This window comes from Rhinolophus hipposideros (assembly GCF_964194185.1).
Source record: "Rhinolophus hipposideros genome assembly, chromosome: 16".
NCBI classification, from domain to species: Eukaryota; Metazoa; Chordata; class Mammalia; order Chiroptera; family Rhinolophidae; genus Rhinolophus; species Rhinolophus hipposideros.
The window spans coordinates 20,671,385-20,689,626 of record NC_138062.1 but is presented as its reverse complement, the minus strand read 5'-3'; the positions used below and the strand labels follow the sequence as shown (position 1 = coordinate 20,689,626).

Below are 18,242 nucleotides of genomic sequence, written 5' to 3'. Positions count from 1 at the left end.
GCTCTGAGGTGAACGGGGAACAAAGAACACAAGGCCAATGTTAAATCGGCACAGTGTGCCCTTGGGAAGGAGGGGGAAGGCCAAGCAATGCAGGGCAGAGGGACAGAGCAAGGAATGGGCTTTGGAGAAAGGATGCTGGAGAGAAATAGGATGTGGCTAGAAGATGAGAAGAGGGACAGACTAACCACTGTGCCTGTCGGCTGCCTCCTCCCATCTTCTCCATTTACTAAACCATAGTTACTGCCACGCAACCTTCAGGCACTTAACCTTCATTACCATTTGTCACAACACCCCAGTAAGGTTGGTACTGCTCTCTCCACTTCACAGAAGGAAGCGGAAGCACAGAGGTCACGTTAACATGCCCAAGGTCACCAAGGTATAAAACCATAAAAACAGAATTTCAAAATAGGCTGTTTTTAACTCAAAACCTACTCTTAGCCCCTGCATTAATTTCCTGGGGCTCCTGCAGCAAGGTGCTGCCAATTGGGTGGCTTAAACAACAGGAATGCATTGGCTCCCAGTTATGGCAGCTGGAAGTCTGAGGTCAAGATGTCGGCAGGGTCAGTTCCTTCTGAGGGCTGTGAGGAAAGGATCTGTTCCAGGCGTCTCTCCTTGGCTTGTAGATGGCCGTCTTCTCCCTGTGTCTCTTCACACTGTCTTCCCTCTATGCATGTCTGTCTCGGTGTCCAAATTTCTCTTTTTTATAAGGACACCAGTCACACTGGATTAGGGCTCAACTCTACTGACCTCCTTTTAACTATTTACACCTGCAATAATCCTGTTTATTGAACATCTCACACTCCCATTACTAAGTCTACTCTTGGGGAGGCCCCCGACTGGAGCCCCTGGTGAGCCTGGCCACACTGTCCTATTCTCGTGTTACCCTGTTCTTCACTGCATAACCTCCGGAGGGCTCTGCAGGGCTTGGGGCTGTGAGAACCCTTGCAGCCAGCATTGTACTGAGGTTTCACTACTGCCACACTGCCAGCCTGCAGAACACAAACGGCCCCAATGACAAAGGTGCAAGTGACCATCTCAGTAGTAACAACAGGGACTAGCAGCTCCCATTGACTGAGCAGGTACTATGCCTTGGGCATGCTACTCGTATTAGGTCATTTCAACCTCTGGCTACCATCTTCTCTGTAGGAGGCTGGAACAGAATCATAGAGTTAAATTTTCCCAAACCACACAGATAGCCAGACTTAGGGGCAATTTCCTTGACCAGGTAAGTGGTGGTAAACACACTTTGGGGGTCACAGAAATTTGGGGGTAATAGCAGTTTGAGTGCACCTCACTGTGAATGATGGAAACCTTCCTCAAGCAAACAAATAAGTCCTAGTACGGTGGGTCTTATTTTTTAATGCCCCATGGGGATACATCAATTAGGAATCCTGCCAGGAAACCATGCCCCGTGCCGACCAGAGCTCACTGTAACTGCCCACGTTTGCATTTTTCTGCAGAGGGCTTTCTTAAAGTGGGCCACACGAGTAACCTCTTTTCATAAGCCAAGTTTCCCACCTACATCCCTAAGCAGCAGAGATGGCAGGAAATAGCAAACAGGATCCTGGGGGTAGTGCTACCCCCAGCCCCTGGCCAAGCTGGGCTGCACAGGGCTGGCCAGTGTCCCGTGGCCCTGGGCTCCTCCGCAGTCCCAATGCCCTCCCTGGGGCCCACAGTTCAGTGCTCTAAATTATATTACACTAGGACTGCCCCCATTGTTATGTGCAACATGATGGTTTTCACCAGATCCATCTCCCTGTACACACCCTAACCCCAAACTTGACACGCTACATGGTCCAAATAACATGACTTCAAACCTGATAACCAGCAAACTCTTGAATCAACCCCTCTGGGGAAGAGGCGACAGACACAGCCTTCCTGTGACAAATTCCTTGGAGAGAAGTCTGACAGGCACCTCCTGTGGGGAAGAGAAACACACAAAGGTCCTGGGATAGGGCTGGCTTTGGAATCCCAAGGCCCCTAAAAATGAGCTCCACATCCCCAGGACTCCAGATCAGGGACCAAGAAGCATCCTCTGCCCCAAGGTTGGTTGAGTTTGTGCCTGGGAGCAGAGGCTGAAAAGAATGAGGGAGCATGGCTCAGGGCCCGTCCCCAGTTGGGGTGCCATCACGTGCAGGGTCAAGGTCGATGCTCCTCTAGGAAGAGTCTGAATGCCTGACAGGCTGCCTTGAAGACCACCTTAATCCAGATGGAGAGATTCGCACTGAGGCCTGGAAAACAGAGGAAGGGCAGGGTGGGGTGGGGACAGAGTCATCCGGTCCAGCAAGTCAGGAGGGCTGGCCGCCACAGTACACTGCAGCTCACACACAAACCACGGGGGGGAAGAGGGGTGCAAAGCCCCACCCTGCTCCCTCCCTGTCAGGGCTCACATGGGCTGTGGCAGAAAGGCCTGTTCAGGCGGCTGGAGGACGCCCTCCAGGATTTCACACATCAGGGAGGGCCTCTGGCCTCAGGAACATACCATGCTGCAGATAAACAAGGATCCTTGTGAATAAATTCTACCTGTGAGTGGTGCCAACGTCAGAGGAAAGTGAGGTTCCATCCACCAGCTGGCAAATCAGAAAACACTACAGAGGGAATGGATTCCACCGTCTTCTCCACATTAGACACACATCAAATAGTAAATTACATTTTATTTCATTTACAGAGACTGTGGGGCAAAAGAGTGGTGTCTGGGCAGCAGTACACAGGTGAGAAACACCTAGAAGAAGCCTGTTATAAATATGCCGGTGTTCTCAAAGTAAAGTGAGCATGGGATCCCAGGGCAGCCATGGAGGAAGGAGCGCCTCTGAGCTGCCCTCTGGGTTTAGACCACTTAAGGCCCCTGACGGCCAGCCGCAGCCCCTCCGTACCACGTCCGCCAGGGCCGCGAGCCACCCTGCAAACAATACAAGTACAGCTCCCTTTGAAAGCTCAGCAGCAGGCGTGCAGGGAGGTGTCTGGTGGTGTGGTCGCCACTGGGGGAGGTTGGGCAAGAAGAAGACCGCCTGCCTCCCTCTTCTCTACAGACTGGATAAAAATCCCATGTCCCGAGGCATGACAAATGACCAGTCCATTCTGTTAGTCCTGACAGTCTTCTCCTGCTCCACAGATCTACACAGTTCTGTGCAGTGGCCCCTCCCCAGCCCTGGAGTGCCAATCTGTGTGTCCAGGTGGCTGTGGGTTCCGCCCAGGAGGAAGAAGGCAATTCCCTGCCCCCCGGCCGGTCCTTGGGGTTCCAGGGTCCCTGTGGGGTCCTCACAGGCCAGGTGCTACAGCAGCTTGACGTAATTCTGTGGAATCAGCCCCCTCTTGCCATTCAGAGTCCCCTCTAGCCAGCCAGGTTCCCTCGAGGTTTGCACTGAAAAGGAAGAGAAATAATTTTTTACCAAAATGCCCCCAAGTTCTTGCTCCCTGTGAATTCACTGGACCACTGTGTATCTTAAAGGCTCAACCAATAGAGGATTGGGCCACAGCGGGCCAAGTGCAGCTTCACGGCCAGCAACACCCTCCATTCACAGAGGTCGGTGACGTACTCAAAGCCCTCCTTTCCAAGGCCCAAAATGCTGTCCTGACACAACATCCATCCTGTGGACATCCTTGAAGCATGTGATGCACGGAGAACTTAAGGAACATGTCCAGAGTCACACAGAAAGCAGACAAGCCAAGGTCTGATCTCAGACAAAGTAACTCCAGAGCTGACAATCCATAGCTACCTGCTATCAATCACTCTTCGCTTCAAAAATCACACTGAGAAACTGGTGTGTAGAGCTGTGTATGTGCACATATATGTACATGTCTGTGAACAGAAACACACACACCCACATATATAAACAGTCACACACACTTTCCTTTTTTTACACGGATTCCTGCAAGTCCCCTAGGGACTTTAGAGATGGAGAACCTCAGTCTCCAGTGTCGGCCACCTATCAGCCTTTCCCGTTATCCACACGGGCAGAAATGGGTTTGGCTGAGGGCCTGGCCCGCCCTCACGTATCTATGGGCCCAGAGGAGGCACGTCTGTGCCCAGTGTGTTTCCGAATGAACAACGTCCTTGCTGGCAGGAGGCTCAGGGCGAGCAGACTCCTATGACTCCGTCTGGCTATGGAGACGTGAGGGCAGGGAAACTAGAAAAAAATTTTCTGGAAAACTTTTCTTGTTCGTAAAGAAAAGGAACACAAGGATAAGGCACCCCTCCTGCTGCAGATGAGTGCAACCAAGGAGCCTAGAACTGTGGCAGCCACCTTGACTCCATGACAGAAGCCAGACGCCCCTTCCCCAAAGCTGAGAACGGTTCAGCAGAGGTAGAAATGCCCTGGACTTTGAGAACATAAATTAACCAACACTGGTGGAGGGGGGCGACCCTCCTTCCAGACTTATTACTGGGTGAGCTAATCCATTCTTATGACTGATTTAGCCACTTGTGCCAGTTTTTGTCACTGCAGCTAAAGGCATCCTAATAGATACACCTTCTACCAGGGTCACTGTCTCACGAACAATACTGTGGAAGGGTTTCAGAGGCTCCCAAACAAACCTGATCACATCATGGAAAAACGCGTCCTTTCTCAAATGGTGGGCTTCAATACTACCCTCTCAGCTTTCCCTTCTGCCAGGTGGTGTGCCAGTATGTGACAGGCCTGGAGGAGGGCAGCTGTGTGACCACACTCTCCTCGCAAGAGTGCGTGTATGGGTGTTCTGGTAGCACGAGTGATCTTCCTTCTACTCCAAGTGCAAAATTTCTCCGCAAAGTATAATTCTGTCATTATGTGAGGTTTTTTGTTATTGTCTGTTTTCTGATACTATCAGGGGTCCCTGGCTCTCAAGAATACATATCACACACATATACAGAAATCTCTTCTAAATGAAGCAACTTGCTTTCTAAAAAATAATCCCCAGCAAATGCTGCATTACTGACAATATACCGCTCTGCATCGTGTTGATATACTCCATATATTCCAAACATTCTGGCTCATCAGCCATTCCTGTCCAAGCACCTAAGGTTCTCACTGCTCCCCCAGAACTCTTCTGGGCAGCTCCACCCACACAGGACATCACTGTTTCCACAGCAACCAGTGAATGTCATAATGAACAGAGCAGGCCTGGAGAAGGAAGAAATCGAGGGGGTGGAGGGAGAGACACACACTCAACCATAGGAGGAATTTGTGAAACATTAAGCCAGGCATAGCTCCTAAATGCTTGTGTGTGAATATGAAACCTTAAAAATCTGCACACCTGTTTCAGAGTGCAAAGTCAATACCCACAGCTAAAGACCCGCATACTACTCAAGTCAGCAGAAACCATGTACAGCATAGGAATAGGAAGGGAATTATAAACCACACGTTTTCGATAATAGCACTCCTCGGTATCTCAGATTTGGCGAACCTGGAGCATTTGGGTGGTTTGTTTGGGGACTCTGGGTGACGAAAACAAAGGATGTGAATCACAAGTATTCCTTGACTCCAAGCGGCACCAGCTTCTTTACTCCAGGAGACACATGTCCTGGATGAAGCCCCACAAAAGTGAGAAGGGCTGGAGAAGAACCAAGACTAAGGCAGACATGGGATGCCGTCCGCCCCCGCACAGCCCACGGACGTCCAGTTCCTGGGAGCCAAATGGGCCACCTCTCTCCTGTCCAAGTCATCAAGGGATAGGCTTATGCTCCTGACACCACCACAACGAGTAGCCGCTTGCTCTGGGTTGCTGACATGTAGGGGGGACAGAACATATCCCACCACAAAGCTCCCACGGACACTTACCGTCCTCAAAAATCGCTCCTATTTCAAAAGATAATTCCGAGCTGTGTTCTGCTTCACACGGATACACCGCCCGAGCCTTCCGACTGGACATGCTGAGAAGGGAGCATGAAGGACACAAATTAAAATGTGGAGACACTGGGAGAGAGTTACCTCACCTGCCCTCCATCTCCCGTGGCCCAAATCTCATTTATCTATGTCCCCAGTGGGACAACTCTATCCACAAAAGAAATTAGCAGGGAAGTGAACATCAGGCAACACTATAACACTTGATTTCCAAGTAAATGATGGGTTTCAAATTCAAATCTTTCTTCAGGGAGCCTCTCCGAGCAGCTTCCACTGAACCTCTTCACCTAATTCTCCTCTCCACCCAGCAGGATGGCCTTTCCCATCATTCAGCATCATCAGAACCACAGGATGTGTTTATTTCCTAAGCACTTCGGTTGATCCATTAGGTAAAGCACCCATGTCTTGAGACAGAAGACCTGGCAGTGGAAAGACAGAGGCACACACGTACTACGTGGCTTCAGCAATGTGTGCAGACACTGATCTGTCTACACTGATGGGCTTCCACGCCGTTCTGGAAAAGGGCTTATTGTTCTCACTTAGGTCTTCTTTATTTAGACCCCCTCACACCTGCTCCTCAAAGCCGTATCAGGCTCAGCTTCTCACCACTTGTCAAAACTTTCTAGGTGTGCTAGTGGGGACAGAGCATCCTGGGGAGGGACAGAAACCACGCTGTGAGCCCAACTGAAGCAGAGGGACGTGTCCCACCTCACTGCACTTGGGGTGGTAGGGGGGGCGGTCATGATAAGAAGAGCTTCAGTCCACCACCCTGGAGGAAGGGTCTGCTCAAGGCCAGCACCTCTGGCCCTCTGCACGACATGGCTGTGGTAATTACTATTTTCAGTGTCCAGCTGACCTTCCTTTCAAACAAGAGCACATGGTTTATATTCGTATACAAGAAGTTCTTCTGAAATAAGTGGTTTTATTAAGTTCAAAATCTGCACCAAAAAGAGTGAGTTCAAGCAGGTCTGACATAAGGTAAATTTTTCCTAAGAACATTCTTGCTCTTGAACCAAGGCACTGCGCTGAGACAAGGTTGTAAATGTTTTTGGGGGAGGGGGGGACAGAAGAACTGGAGTCGACCTTTTCCTCAGGGAACACAATGGCCCATCAGCATGACTGAGCGGTTTCCGTGTGCTGCCGCCATATCCTACCTCATAGTCCAAACTTCGTACCTTTCAGGTGGCTTGTCTGCTACAGTGGCAGGAAGAGAGAAGGGGCAAGGTGACGACTTAGGTGAAGGAGGCGTACCAGCTGGCGTGCAGCTTGGTGTGGTTGGAGACTGTGGGTTCAGCCACTGGACCATTGATGATCGAGTCTGGCTTGGGCTAAGGGTGGAAGTTGGAAGAACAGGATTTAATAGTATAAAGGCGACAGAACCCCAAATATGCATTATCCCGATCCTAAATAGCTAGGATAATGGCTCCCTGCTCTCTCCCAATGACCAGAAGGGACAGAGTCCTCTCCACATCCTCCCAAGTCTGTAGCCCAGAGAGCCACACCCCCAAACTAGAGATGCCTCATTGCACTTCTCCAGGTTTGTGGAGAAAGAGATGTAGTCTTGTCCAATCTAGCACCATACCAGTTCACTAATTAGGACACTGGGAAGAGGTGCCCAAAATAGTTGCCTGGACCTTTAAGGTGTTCATATTTTCTGTGTATAAGGAACGTCCTAAGAATTTTCAGTCAACCTCATGACCCATATGGCTCCAAAAATTCAGCCTGTGGCCTTGGAATGTTTCAAGCTCTTTCGTCTGGTCATATACATGCAGCAACTCAGAAAAAATGTGCCACCAAGACTCACGATCCCTCAAGAGCGTACCAGACTAGCATGTAAAGGAGAAACCGATGAACAGCAAAAACCTCTGTGACCAGAACCTCCACTAATATTCGCAGATAAAAAATAATTAATGTCAAAAGGTCAGTGAACAGACTCCTGGCGGGGCCTCTAAACATGAAGGCAGAGTTCAGTAAATATGTGCTGACCTGAACTACAGTACCCTTCAATGATCTCAGAACTGGAGGCGTGTGACTGTGGTATAAGAAGCTCACTTGAAAAGCACAGTGCTTGAAGTTTCTCGGCTTATTCAATCCCATTTTCGGCACACACGTATTGTGTCCGATACACTCAGATGCTCTTCACCTCAAACTCACCCTCTTGGCTAAAACCAGTTTCCTGGGTAGCTGCTTCCTGTCCTTCCACATTCCTGGGCATTACCTTTTGATTCTTTCTTCTCTAGCAAAACTAACACCAAGGTCTGTGCATTTTCACTTCGAATAACTCCCAGGCTGTTCTTTTCTCTACCTTCTCCTTATTGGAGATGATCCCATTCTCACTGCTACATGCCACTGTGACCACGGTGGTCTCCTGGCTAACCCCACAGCCCATTCCTCAACTCTGCTAGCTCTCAGGCTCTCCCACGCCTCTATTGTCTCAGCTGTCTCTTCCTCAGCTCAGCCCCAGGCCGGCCTGCTCCAGTATTTCTGCTTTGGCCTCTTTCAGTCATAAGCTTTCTCTGAAGTCCCATCACACTGATAAAAGGGAGGCCAGGTTGGCATGAGTTGTTCTGTGATGGTGTCAGATATTTCTCGTCTCTGGGGCACGAGCACGTCTTTAGCTCTTTTTGTAGACCTCACATGGCCAGGCAGAGTGCTAGGCACATGAAGTGTTCAACCAACATCCAAGCAACCAATTCCGATGTTTCTAAAATTAGAACTGGATTTTATAAACCAGGCACCTGAAATATTACACTACTGTCTTGATAGATATCTAGCACACAGAAGGTTTCCTATCCTTTGATCAGCAAGGGGTGGCAGACGCACGTGTAAAAAAAAACATTATTCTTTGAACAACGTATTTACGTCTTCCCTCTCCAGCCATTCATTTGAAAATCATAAAACCTATTTCACACCCAGCACAGAGACCCATAAATCTCAAAGTGATGTCTATTACCAGCAGCAAAAGTCACTCCATTCCTTTATCAGAAAATGAACTTTAAATGGTGTCTTACTAATCAGGAAAGGAGGGGAAGGGATGAGTGAAGCTCTGAGGGAGAATTTAAGACCTCCTTAGCCAAACAATTGCCATTTTATCACCCAGCAATTACTCAAGGTGCTTGGAGGCTAGTGGTGGTGGAAGATGAGACGTCTTGCCACACCCCCTTCAACACTTTCTAGTCATAAATAGTCAAGCAATTAAATGATGGCCATCCATCTACTGAGAGGGAGGACAGCTACAGGGTAAAGATAAAGCAACAATGCGGCTGTATTTATAAGGCTCTTTAAAAAACAGATTGTAGACTTTATAGCTATTATCTATGTAATCCTGACATCTTTCTTAAAAAAAAATTAAGTAAATAAGTATTTGGGGTGTTTTTTAATAAAGAGCAAATACGACTTTTGGAAAGTGAAAGAACTGTTAGAATGGCAGGTGCAGAGGGTAAGGACCTGTGCCTCAGCTGGGCTCTCTCCATCCCGTCCCAAAGCAGAACTCAGAATCAGCATCCCCTTCCAGCGCCAAGTTCTCAACCTTAGCCTTTTTGGGCTTTTGCTCTATCATCTTTTTCTTGTTGTTCAACATATCGGTGTGTTACGTGATCCACTACTAACCAGTTCACCAGGATAACCTGTCTGACCTGCCAGTTAGACTTCAGTTTCTGTATTTGAGTTCCTGGGTCTTTCCCCACAGTATCTCAGAAGCCTCAACTAGTACTTCTCTGGATTTCAGAATCCCACGTGGGCACAAACATTGCAGGCTGGGATATTCATGACAGGGATCAAAACACAAGTCTGGAAATTGTCTCTGGAGAGGCGGCATAAAAAGTCATGTAAAAATTTGGGGAACGTATTCAATAATGTTGTAAAGATTTTGTTGGGTATCCGATGGACATGTGTCCTATTTGGGAGACCACCTCAGGGATACTGAGGATGCCTGATCATGGCATTGTACACCAGTAGCTAAACATTAATGAATGCCAACTATAATTTTATATATATATAATGTGATGGCTCGGTGCGAGGTTGGAGGGATAGTGGATGGGGGAGGGGGCTTCACAGTGTGAGGGATATAAATGATGAACGTCTAAGTATTACCTTGCCTTGTACACCTGAAACTAATAAATTTAAAAAAAAATCAATCAGAAGTCCTGTGAAAAAGCAGATCCACGCAGCAAAACAAAGTTTGGGAAACAGAACTGTGTAGATACAAGAAATTTTCAAGGCTTTTCCACTGGGAAAGAATGGGATGAGGCAAGAAGTAGTTAAAAAAATATATACTCAAGACCTAAAATGAGTTCTCTCCTCAGCCAGTATAGGTCATTGATGGCATAATTCACAGGTGTCTCCCAAAAGCAAACTGCCCATATTTTTTGAAGCCAAGCAATTATAAGCATGAGCTTTTTTGTATAAACCATTCCTACTTTCCAGAATTTGGGTAGGGTGTGTGTGTATGTGTGTGTGTTAATAAGAATCAAATTTTAATTTCTTTCTTTAAAATACAATATTTACATTTTCTCAACAAAGCAGCAGAGGAAAATATTACTTTTACAAGAGAATTCTGATATTCTCTTTCCCTTCTTTGATTTAAAACATTTTAGAGGAGAACTAGGTATTTTGCAAACGGCAGCTCATAGCAAAGGTCTAACAGTTTTTCTCAACCTGGGCCTTAGGAGAGAACTAAGCCCTAAGGTTTCCAGGTACGTAATGAACGAATACCTCTCCTATACATCTAGAATCGTCCTAGCTACCTATGGTGTTGCGTATCTCGTGTTTTTGCACATATGACGAGCAGAGGGACTGGCTGCCTTAGAAGACTACAGAGCAAAGAAGATAGATTGTGTCTCCCTGGAAGCAAAGAACAGGTTTTACTGCCCATCATAAAAAAATCTGGGTTTCCTAAGCTCTGGGCTCCCCTCCTATAACACTCCACATGCAGGTGTCACCTGGCCGAGGGACATCACCCTGGGGACATTGGGACTTGGGGAAGCGCTCCTCTGACTGTACTATTGCTGTGACTGAAAAAGTCCTTTGGCTGTGACCTGGAGTCCCTTGTCCTCTGTTAGCATCCATGAAACCACCACAGGCAAATACGGTTATTTGCAGAGTAAAGTTTCAGCCTTTACAGCTCTTGAAATTAACACCTTGGGAGAATTGAGAAAATACTGTCATTTAGTACTCTGTGGTTCAGAGGAGGATACAGCTAGCAAAGTCTTTGGGTTAAAGATCAAAAATGATGGGAGACATAAGAATAAAAAGCTCATTACCTACTAGAACACAATGAAATGTTTTGAGTATCCTCTCCTACCACTTCCCAAATCTATCTATCTATCTATCTATCTATCTATCTATCTATCTATCTATCTATCTATCTATCATCTATCTATCATCTATCTATCTATATTTTAATTTACTTATTTCCTTCTTTCTGCTGCCCCTTTAACTAAAGATTGTTGATGAGTAAGGCTGACGTGATCACAAACTACCCATGTTATTTAATGATGAGCTGCTGACCAATTACAAAAAAAGCTAAGTGCTACATGTTTCTTGAAGGCCAAGTTGTGGTTTGCAAAAAAAAGGAGACAGAAGTCAACTCTTCCTAAAAAGCTCAGAAACCACATTTACCAAAACAGAAGTGCATTAAAGAGGAATGCAAATACCTGTGTGCCAGCTTCCTAATTTCACACACTACATGGAAAGAGCCTTCTCCAGAAGCAGCACCGGCGCCCCATTTCAGGGCAGGGAAGCCACCATGCCTGCCTTCCTTCGAAGAGAATGTTTCCTTCTTAAAGAAAGGGACACATGGAAACAGGAGGGTTTCCCTATAAACACACAGAAATGCTTTCCCCATAAACACAAACTCAGAAACTCATCCTTGGAAATCCTTGTATTGAAAGTCTTCCTGGCTATTCCTAAGGCAACAGAGAGGTCTCTTGTGTGCAGTATGGGGTGGGCAGAGTGGGGGAGAGCCAATCAACAGGGACTAGGATAGCATCTGTGAAAGTGAGGAGAAAATGCTCATCTATCAAAACAACACTCTTCCTTTGGAAAAAAGGTCTGTATCTCAGGGAAAGACCCTACAGCTTGCACTGTGGGGAGGAATAAACCCTCAAATACATGAAATTAGGATAGTGTGTGTGTATGTGTGTGTGTGTGTGTGTACAATTTTACAGTTTATTTTTCTAAAATTGTAACAAATCAGCAGTATATGCTGCTTCTGATTTAAACTGTGACCCAATCGTCTCCAATACCAGACTCTACGCTCCATGAATATTAAAAACTTTTTGGCAGCAAAAAAGCACCAACATTTCAAATATGGGGGAGGGGAACTAGGACCTCAACTGAAAAAATTCAACAACAGCTGCAGGCAGAGCCACCAGAGAGCTCCTGCATCCAACAAACATTTCTTGCGTAGCACTGACGGGCCAGGCTCTGGACAGTGCGGGCAAAACAAGCACCCGACTCCAGGCAATTTGAGCACTGAGCATAATTCGAAGGATGCAGAACAGGGAGAAGACATGTCAAGAGGAGAAATGACTGCTTATATATAAAGTGATTAAATCCCCCAAATACCAAGATATTTGACGGCAGTGAAATGATGTCAGAATCAAATCAGAAGTTTGTACCGGGATGAAAGATTTTAAAACCTCATTTGCAAGGTCTCCGAGCAGAAGCTAACACATTAGTGAAATGATCTTTCATTCCAGCCTGAGAAACGCACAGCATAAGTCTAGAACAGCTGTCCTGGGCAAAAGTGTTTGAAAATGTTAATAAAGACAGAAGGAAATATTGTAGATCTGTACATTACGGGAAATCTCTGTTCAAATAAATGCCACAGTTACTCCTTCAGTGCCAGAGAAGGAGAATTCCACAGCCAGCACACTGTTGGTTCCCCGTGAGCAGACAGAGGGGGCCAGCAGTCAGGGGAAACAAACAGCTGTGACAAGAGTCACTATTGGGCAGGAGGCCGTCACTCACTGCCCATAAGAGGGTCCAAAGGGATCCTGTTCGCTCATCATTCATGGTCCGAGAACTACCTTTCGGGCCCCATGACACCTGGCTAGGCCCGGTGACACCCAGGGGGCTATGACATCTTCTCTCCATGCGCACTCAGGCAAGTGGGTGGAGATGCTGTGTGATGTGGGCCATGTAGGGAGTTGTCCAGGGGCCCTCCAGGAAGGCTTTCTAGAGGAGGTGGTGTCTGCCTTCAACTGATGCTCTCATCATCAACGTCATCATCGCCTCTTTACACCCAGGCTCTTTCCAGGCAGAACAGTGCACACAACTCACATGCATTAGGTCACTCATCCCCTGCTACGCTACCATGCCACACTATGTATGAAAAGGTGAAAGTGACTTACTCAACGTCACGTCAGTACCAAACCCCATCGTGACAAGACTGCGGAGAGCTCATAGCCTCAAGTCCTTCTGAGTGGCTGGAACACACTATCAGGAGAGATGGGAAGTAGAGACACTCAGGGGGCAGGACCAGAGACAACAGAGGGCTACGGAAGAATTTTAACCACGAGAATTCCAAGTGCATGAAACGCCACCGCTCTACAGAGAGACTGCGGTTCCAAAGCCAGCTCTGGCTGTGTGCCCGTTTCTTAAGCTCTCCGGGCTTGTTCCTTTTTTTGGTAAATACAAAGAAGGACACTTCTCACTAGCTAGAGGCTGTGGCGGGAAGGAAGAGGATGGATTTGGAGTGCCTCTCGGACGCTTCAGCACAGTTGGCATGACAAGCCTTGCCCAAGGCTCATCCAGTGACTAACAAACTGCCCGGTCACAGTTTCCTTCGGTAAGATGAAGGTAATCATTAACAGGCTGGTCGCGGCAAGACTGAAATGAGATGAGAGGTGCAAAGCACTCAGCAGTGACAGGACCCAGTCAGCACTCAATAAATGAAGCCCTTATTCCCAGTATTAGGCGTTTCTGAGTCAGAGCTCATCTCTCTGGTTTCTAGCTACATCACCACTAACAAATCATTTGCTTGACCAAAAAACAGCAAATAATCTACGTCACAGGGGGAAAATAACAGATATTAAAAGGATGTCACCGTTGAAAAACAAAACACAAAGGTGCTAAATGTAATGTAGTGGGATTCCAGATTGGATCCTGGAATAAAAGAAGGCTATGAGTGGAAAAACTAGTGAAACCCAAATAAAGTCTGTAAGTTAATAGTATTATACTGACGTGAATTTCTTATTTTTAACAAAAGTTCCCTGGTGCTGTGTAAGACGTCAACAGTAGGAGAAGCTGGGTGAAGGGTTTCTGGCAATTCTTTTTATACTATCTTTGTAACTTTTCTGTAACTCTAAAACTATTTCAAAATCAAATTTTTATTTTAAACAATAGGTTGTAAAAGGAACGACCCCAAATAAACGTTTCAATCACCAGTTACACTAAAGGACTTTTGAAATAATGCTTCCATGCTCGAAGGCATTCAAAAATTATAAGAGACACTTTGGATTGGTTCAATGAATGGAAAAAATTCATTAGGGTTACTTTTAAAAATTACCTGCACTGCCCATCTGAAAAATGGCAATTAGCCACACTTCTTGAAACTGATTTTTAAGAAACACGGGTTCTTCCAAATAGGTTAGTTTTGTTTATAGATTAGATCGGGGTCAGCAGAAATTTCTGCAGAGGGCCAGACAGTAAATACTTTAGGATCTGCAGGCCATACGGAGAGTCTCATGACTACTCCAGTCTGCAATCATTGCATTGAAAAAGCAGCCATTGACAAAATGCAAATAACTGGGTGGCCGTGTTCCAATAAAACTTTATTTATAAAAACAGCTGGCAGTGAGCCACCATTTGCTAGCCCTACAGGAGAATCCATTGGTAGTGGAGAGTGAGGAGAGATGAAAAGGATGATGATGGCAAATGCCCCTGGGCTTGAGAAGTCCCTGTCCCCTGCCCCCCGCCCCCACACACACACTCCATCTTCACCCGGTATTGTGTGCTGGAAGCCAACCTGCAAATACCCAAAGCCTTCCTGCAGCAGAAGCTCTCTTCAATCACTGCTCACAATCACCTCCCATGCAGGAGGAAGACAGCCAATGCATCAAGCTAGCATGTAAAAGCAGTAACTTGCTCACCCTTAGGAAAAAAAAAAAATGTCTTTTGTAGAAAGCAGGTGGGCAGGAAGAGATGGAAGGGCACTGCGGGAAATCAGTCAGGCACAGACAGAGCCTTTCTAAGGAGGCCACAGCCACACCTAACACTCAGCCCTCACCCTGTGGGATACTCTCAGGCTCCTGCTGGCTTCCCTCCTTAATAAGGACACAACCATCTAGTCAGTTTACAGCTCACAAAGGTCACTCCGAGGGTGATCGTTTTCTTGGGTTTCGCCCTAAAAGAACTATCTTAGAATCACATCTCTGACCAATCTTTCACTCAGTGTTCCCCGGAATTCCATTTATCTTCCTTCCAGATGACCACTGTGGAGTCAGGTAAGAGGGCTGAACTTGAGCTTGCTAGCGAAACCGAAATGGAACTATAGCTTCATTTCAGAAAACTATGGGGCTTTAGAGGTCTCAGTACTGTGGTCCTGCAGGGTTAACTGACGGGAATGTTTCTACCAGCCCAGTTCTCATGTGGAAAATAGCTGCCACCCAACGTGAGGGCTGAACATAAGACAAAGGCTACCTTGTACAGATCGAAAGGGGTACAACATCGTCTAAGACAAATCCTCTGGTTTCTTACCAAGCTGTTGGATGGCTTACCTGATGTGATAGGTGAGTCACTCATACTGCTCAGAATAATTTATAGGGTTGGCAGGGTTCCCGTGGGAACCCCAGGCCTTGGTCACATAATATCCAAGGACCATTATTCTCAGGGGCTTCTACAAAGGGGGTGCTGACCCAGAGAGGCTAGGAGAGGACCTCCAAACTGAGGGTCCTCCTGGAATAACTACAGTAACTGCTGGAAACAACACAACTTCAGGTCAACATCTACGGCTTCTCCAGGACTAGGGAGGTTATTTCCCTGAGCTATTTAGTGAGATTATCTAATGGACAAACCAGGAAGTCGGGTTAAGTTAAACTAAGAGTATCAAGTTAGGTTCTCATAGGGGAGGGAAATCCAAGCAGGGAGCTGCCCAGAGCTCCCAGGAGGGCAGGGATGGGGTTTTACAATGCGTGGTTCCTTGAAACCTCACAACAATCCAGAGGGGCGGATGCTGTTATTCCCCTTTTAGAGATAATCTTGCTAAGCCATGGTTTGCTTAAATAATTTATAGAAGGCCTACAAAGTTTTAAGATGCAGAACAGGCTTCAAAAAGCCAGGCGTGTCTGACTCTAAAATCACCGTTTTTCCAGTCTAGACTATCTTCCAGCTTACAGAGAGCTCACGAGGGCCTTGCCAGCATTTCAATATTGAGACACAGCCAGCCAATCCTTGCATAGCAAGTGATAAATTGCAACAACAAAAAAACCAATGAAACTAAAAAACAGAACAAGACTAATGAGAATTTTTTATATTTTTCTTAGTCTTAAGCAGAAAATCTCCTGCAACATTCAGACGCGTCTCTTTATTTTGGAAAGTCGACTTTTCATTATGGGGCTTTAAAGTTACATGACTAATCGACATTCTGGCTTGAAAAGAAAACCTCCAAATTTCAGACCCTGTAGTTACAGCACAGCAGAGGAAGACGTGAATTAGGCCACACACAGGTGCCAAGTACACAATAAAAATACCCTGGCAAGACCCAAGGGATGTGCATGGGACGACATGACCATGCCAGGCCGTTGGTATGGCATCATTTCTATACAGAGTTGGAGAGAAGATTCAAGGCAACACACAGGACAAAAGTCGTACCCCAAAGAAATGACTGTACCTAGACGTTGATGGTCGATGGCCAAGTATGTGAGCCAGTGATTAGCTTCAAAACGTTTAGTGAAGCTAAAGGGAGATGACCGGATATCACACCGCTCAGAAAAATTATGAATGCTGCTCTGTTTGCAAAATATCAAATTTCCAAGTCCTTCAGCTCTGTTTCAGGGGAGGACGCCCTCTACCCCAAATCTTAGCCAAAGGTGTTAGATGATGAATGTGCAGCAACCAGATTCAAGTGTTTATTCCCCACAGTCACGTAACTTAATTCAGTACACCATCTGCAAAACAAGGGCAATGGCCAGCTGACGGTTATATCACACTGGGTCTCAGATTTGGGAGAAACGTATAATTTGAACAGCGTTCCCACATGCAACCAGACAATCTCCATCCTTACAGTAAAACAAGTCTAAGGGGACCATGATCACTGGGACAGACAGACAGCTCAAATTCCACTCGTCCTTTACTAGTCGGGCAGCTTGGGGCAACTTTCCTACCCTCTTTGTGCCTTGGTTTCCCCCTCTTTAAAAATAAAGGTGTATCTACCCCACCGGGTTCATGTGAGGATTAAGGTGAAATATCATTTATAAAGGAGCTAAAAACAAAACCTGGTCTCCCAAATAATTAATGCTCTATGGTCTTTGATCTTATAAATGCAAGAGGGTAACTATCAAATCAAACCTTCTCTGTAGTCTCTAACCACCAGCTACTGCTGAAACAAAGGCTTCTGCCCCTGTACGTCCCCAATCCCCCAAAAGGAAGTCCAGAAGGGAGTTAACTTCCGAGCAGAATTCACAAGATAGCTGTGGGCTCACAGCAAGGTGATATGTTCCTCCTACTCATTTGGCCCTGTTCTTCCTTACACTGGAGATATCTTAGACCTCAATCCTCCTGAACCCACCCAGGGACTTTGGCGCTCACTTAGGTATGGGAGAGGGGACTGGCTTCCAAATCTGTCTTCACAGAACCCAGCACCAGAGAGTACATCCCTCCAAATGAAGGCGCTAACTCTACTAGAGATCTCGGTCAGTGTTACCAGCCATGGTCTGTAACTAGGACCAATCTGCAGGTGAGCAGAGCAAAGGTCTAACTTTGTTAGGATATGATGTCCCTACTAGCCAGGAAAGATGCTGGAAATTCCTAGGACAGGCAAGACATTCCTTTGGGTTAAACATCACTCTCTCCTAATCTCTTTTTAAATCTGCATAGCTTTCCTCCTCGTGTTATAAAAACAATTATGTGTTCATTTTAAGTCAAATTAGCAATAAAGTGAAAAGAAAACAAATTTTAAAAGATAAATTCCCCATTTCCTTTTGAAACAATAATCATAAGAAAACATGTAAAAATAGCAGATACCAAATTCTAGGGTGAACTGATCACCCCTGGCCGAACAAGGCGAAGCAGGGTGGGGTGGGGTTGAGGACACCCTCGCTGAAGGAACAGAGGAGAGGGGAAAAGGAAACAGATCAGGAAGAGGTGAACACAAAGTTTGCCTCTGAATACTACCTTATAATTTCTAGCTATGAGCCAACTTTCATAGAAATTTGTTAGAAGATTATCTGAGATGATTATTTTTCTGAGCTTTAGACAAAT

General features: G+C 46.4%; 1 protein-coding gene across 5 annotated transcripts in view; it reads right to left on the bottom strand.

Annotated features, from left to right (window-relative positions):
• Positions 1 to 2,635: 2,635 nt before the first annotated feature.
• ARHGAP10 (Rho GTPase activating protein 10) overlaps positions 2,636 to 18,242 on the bottom strand; it is a 242,171-nt gene continuing 226,564 nt past the window's right edge. For 3 of the 5 annotated variants that reach the window (XM_081077086.1, XM_081077088.1, XM_081077087.1), the window contains 3 exons: positions 6,995 to 7,147; positions 5,757 to 5,848; positions 2,636 to 3,361 (listed from right to left, as the gene is read on the bottom strand). In XM_081077086.1, the coding sequence (XP_080933212.1) occupies positions 3,273 to 3,361; positions 5,757 to 5,848; positions 6,995 to 7,147 (334 nt within the window). In that variant the 3' untranslated portion in view covers positions 2,636 to 3,272. Of the gene's footprint in view, positions 3,362 to 5,756; positions 5,849 to 6,973; positions 7,148 to 18,242 lie in introns of all 5 variants that reach the window. The other 2 variants (XM_081077089.1, XM_081077090.1) reach the window with 2 other exon arrangements.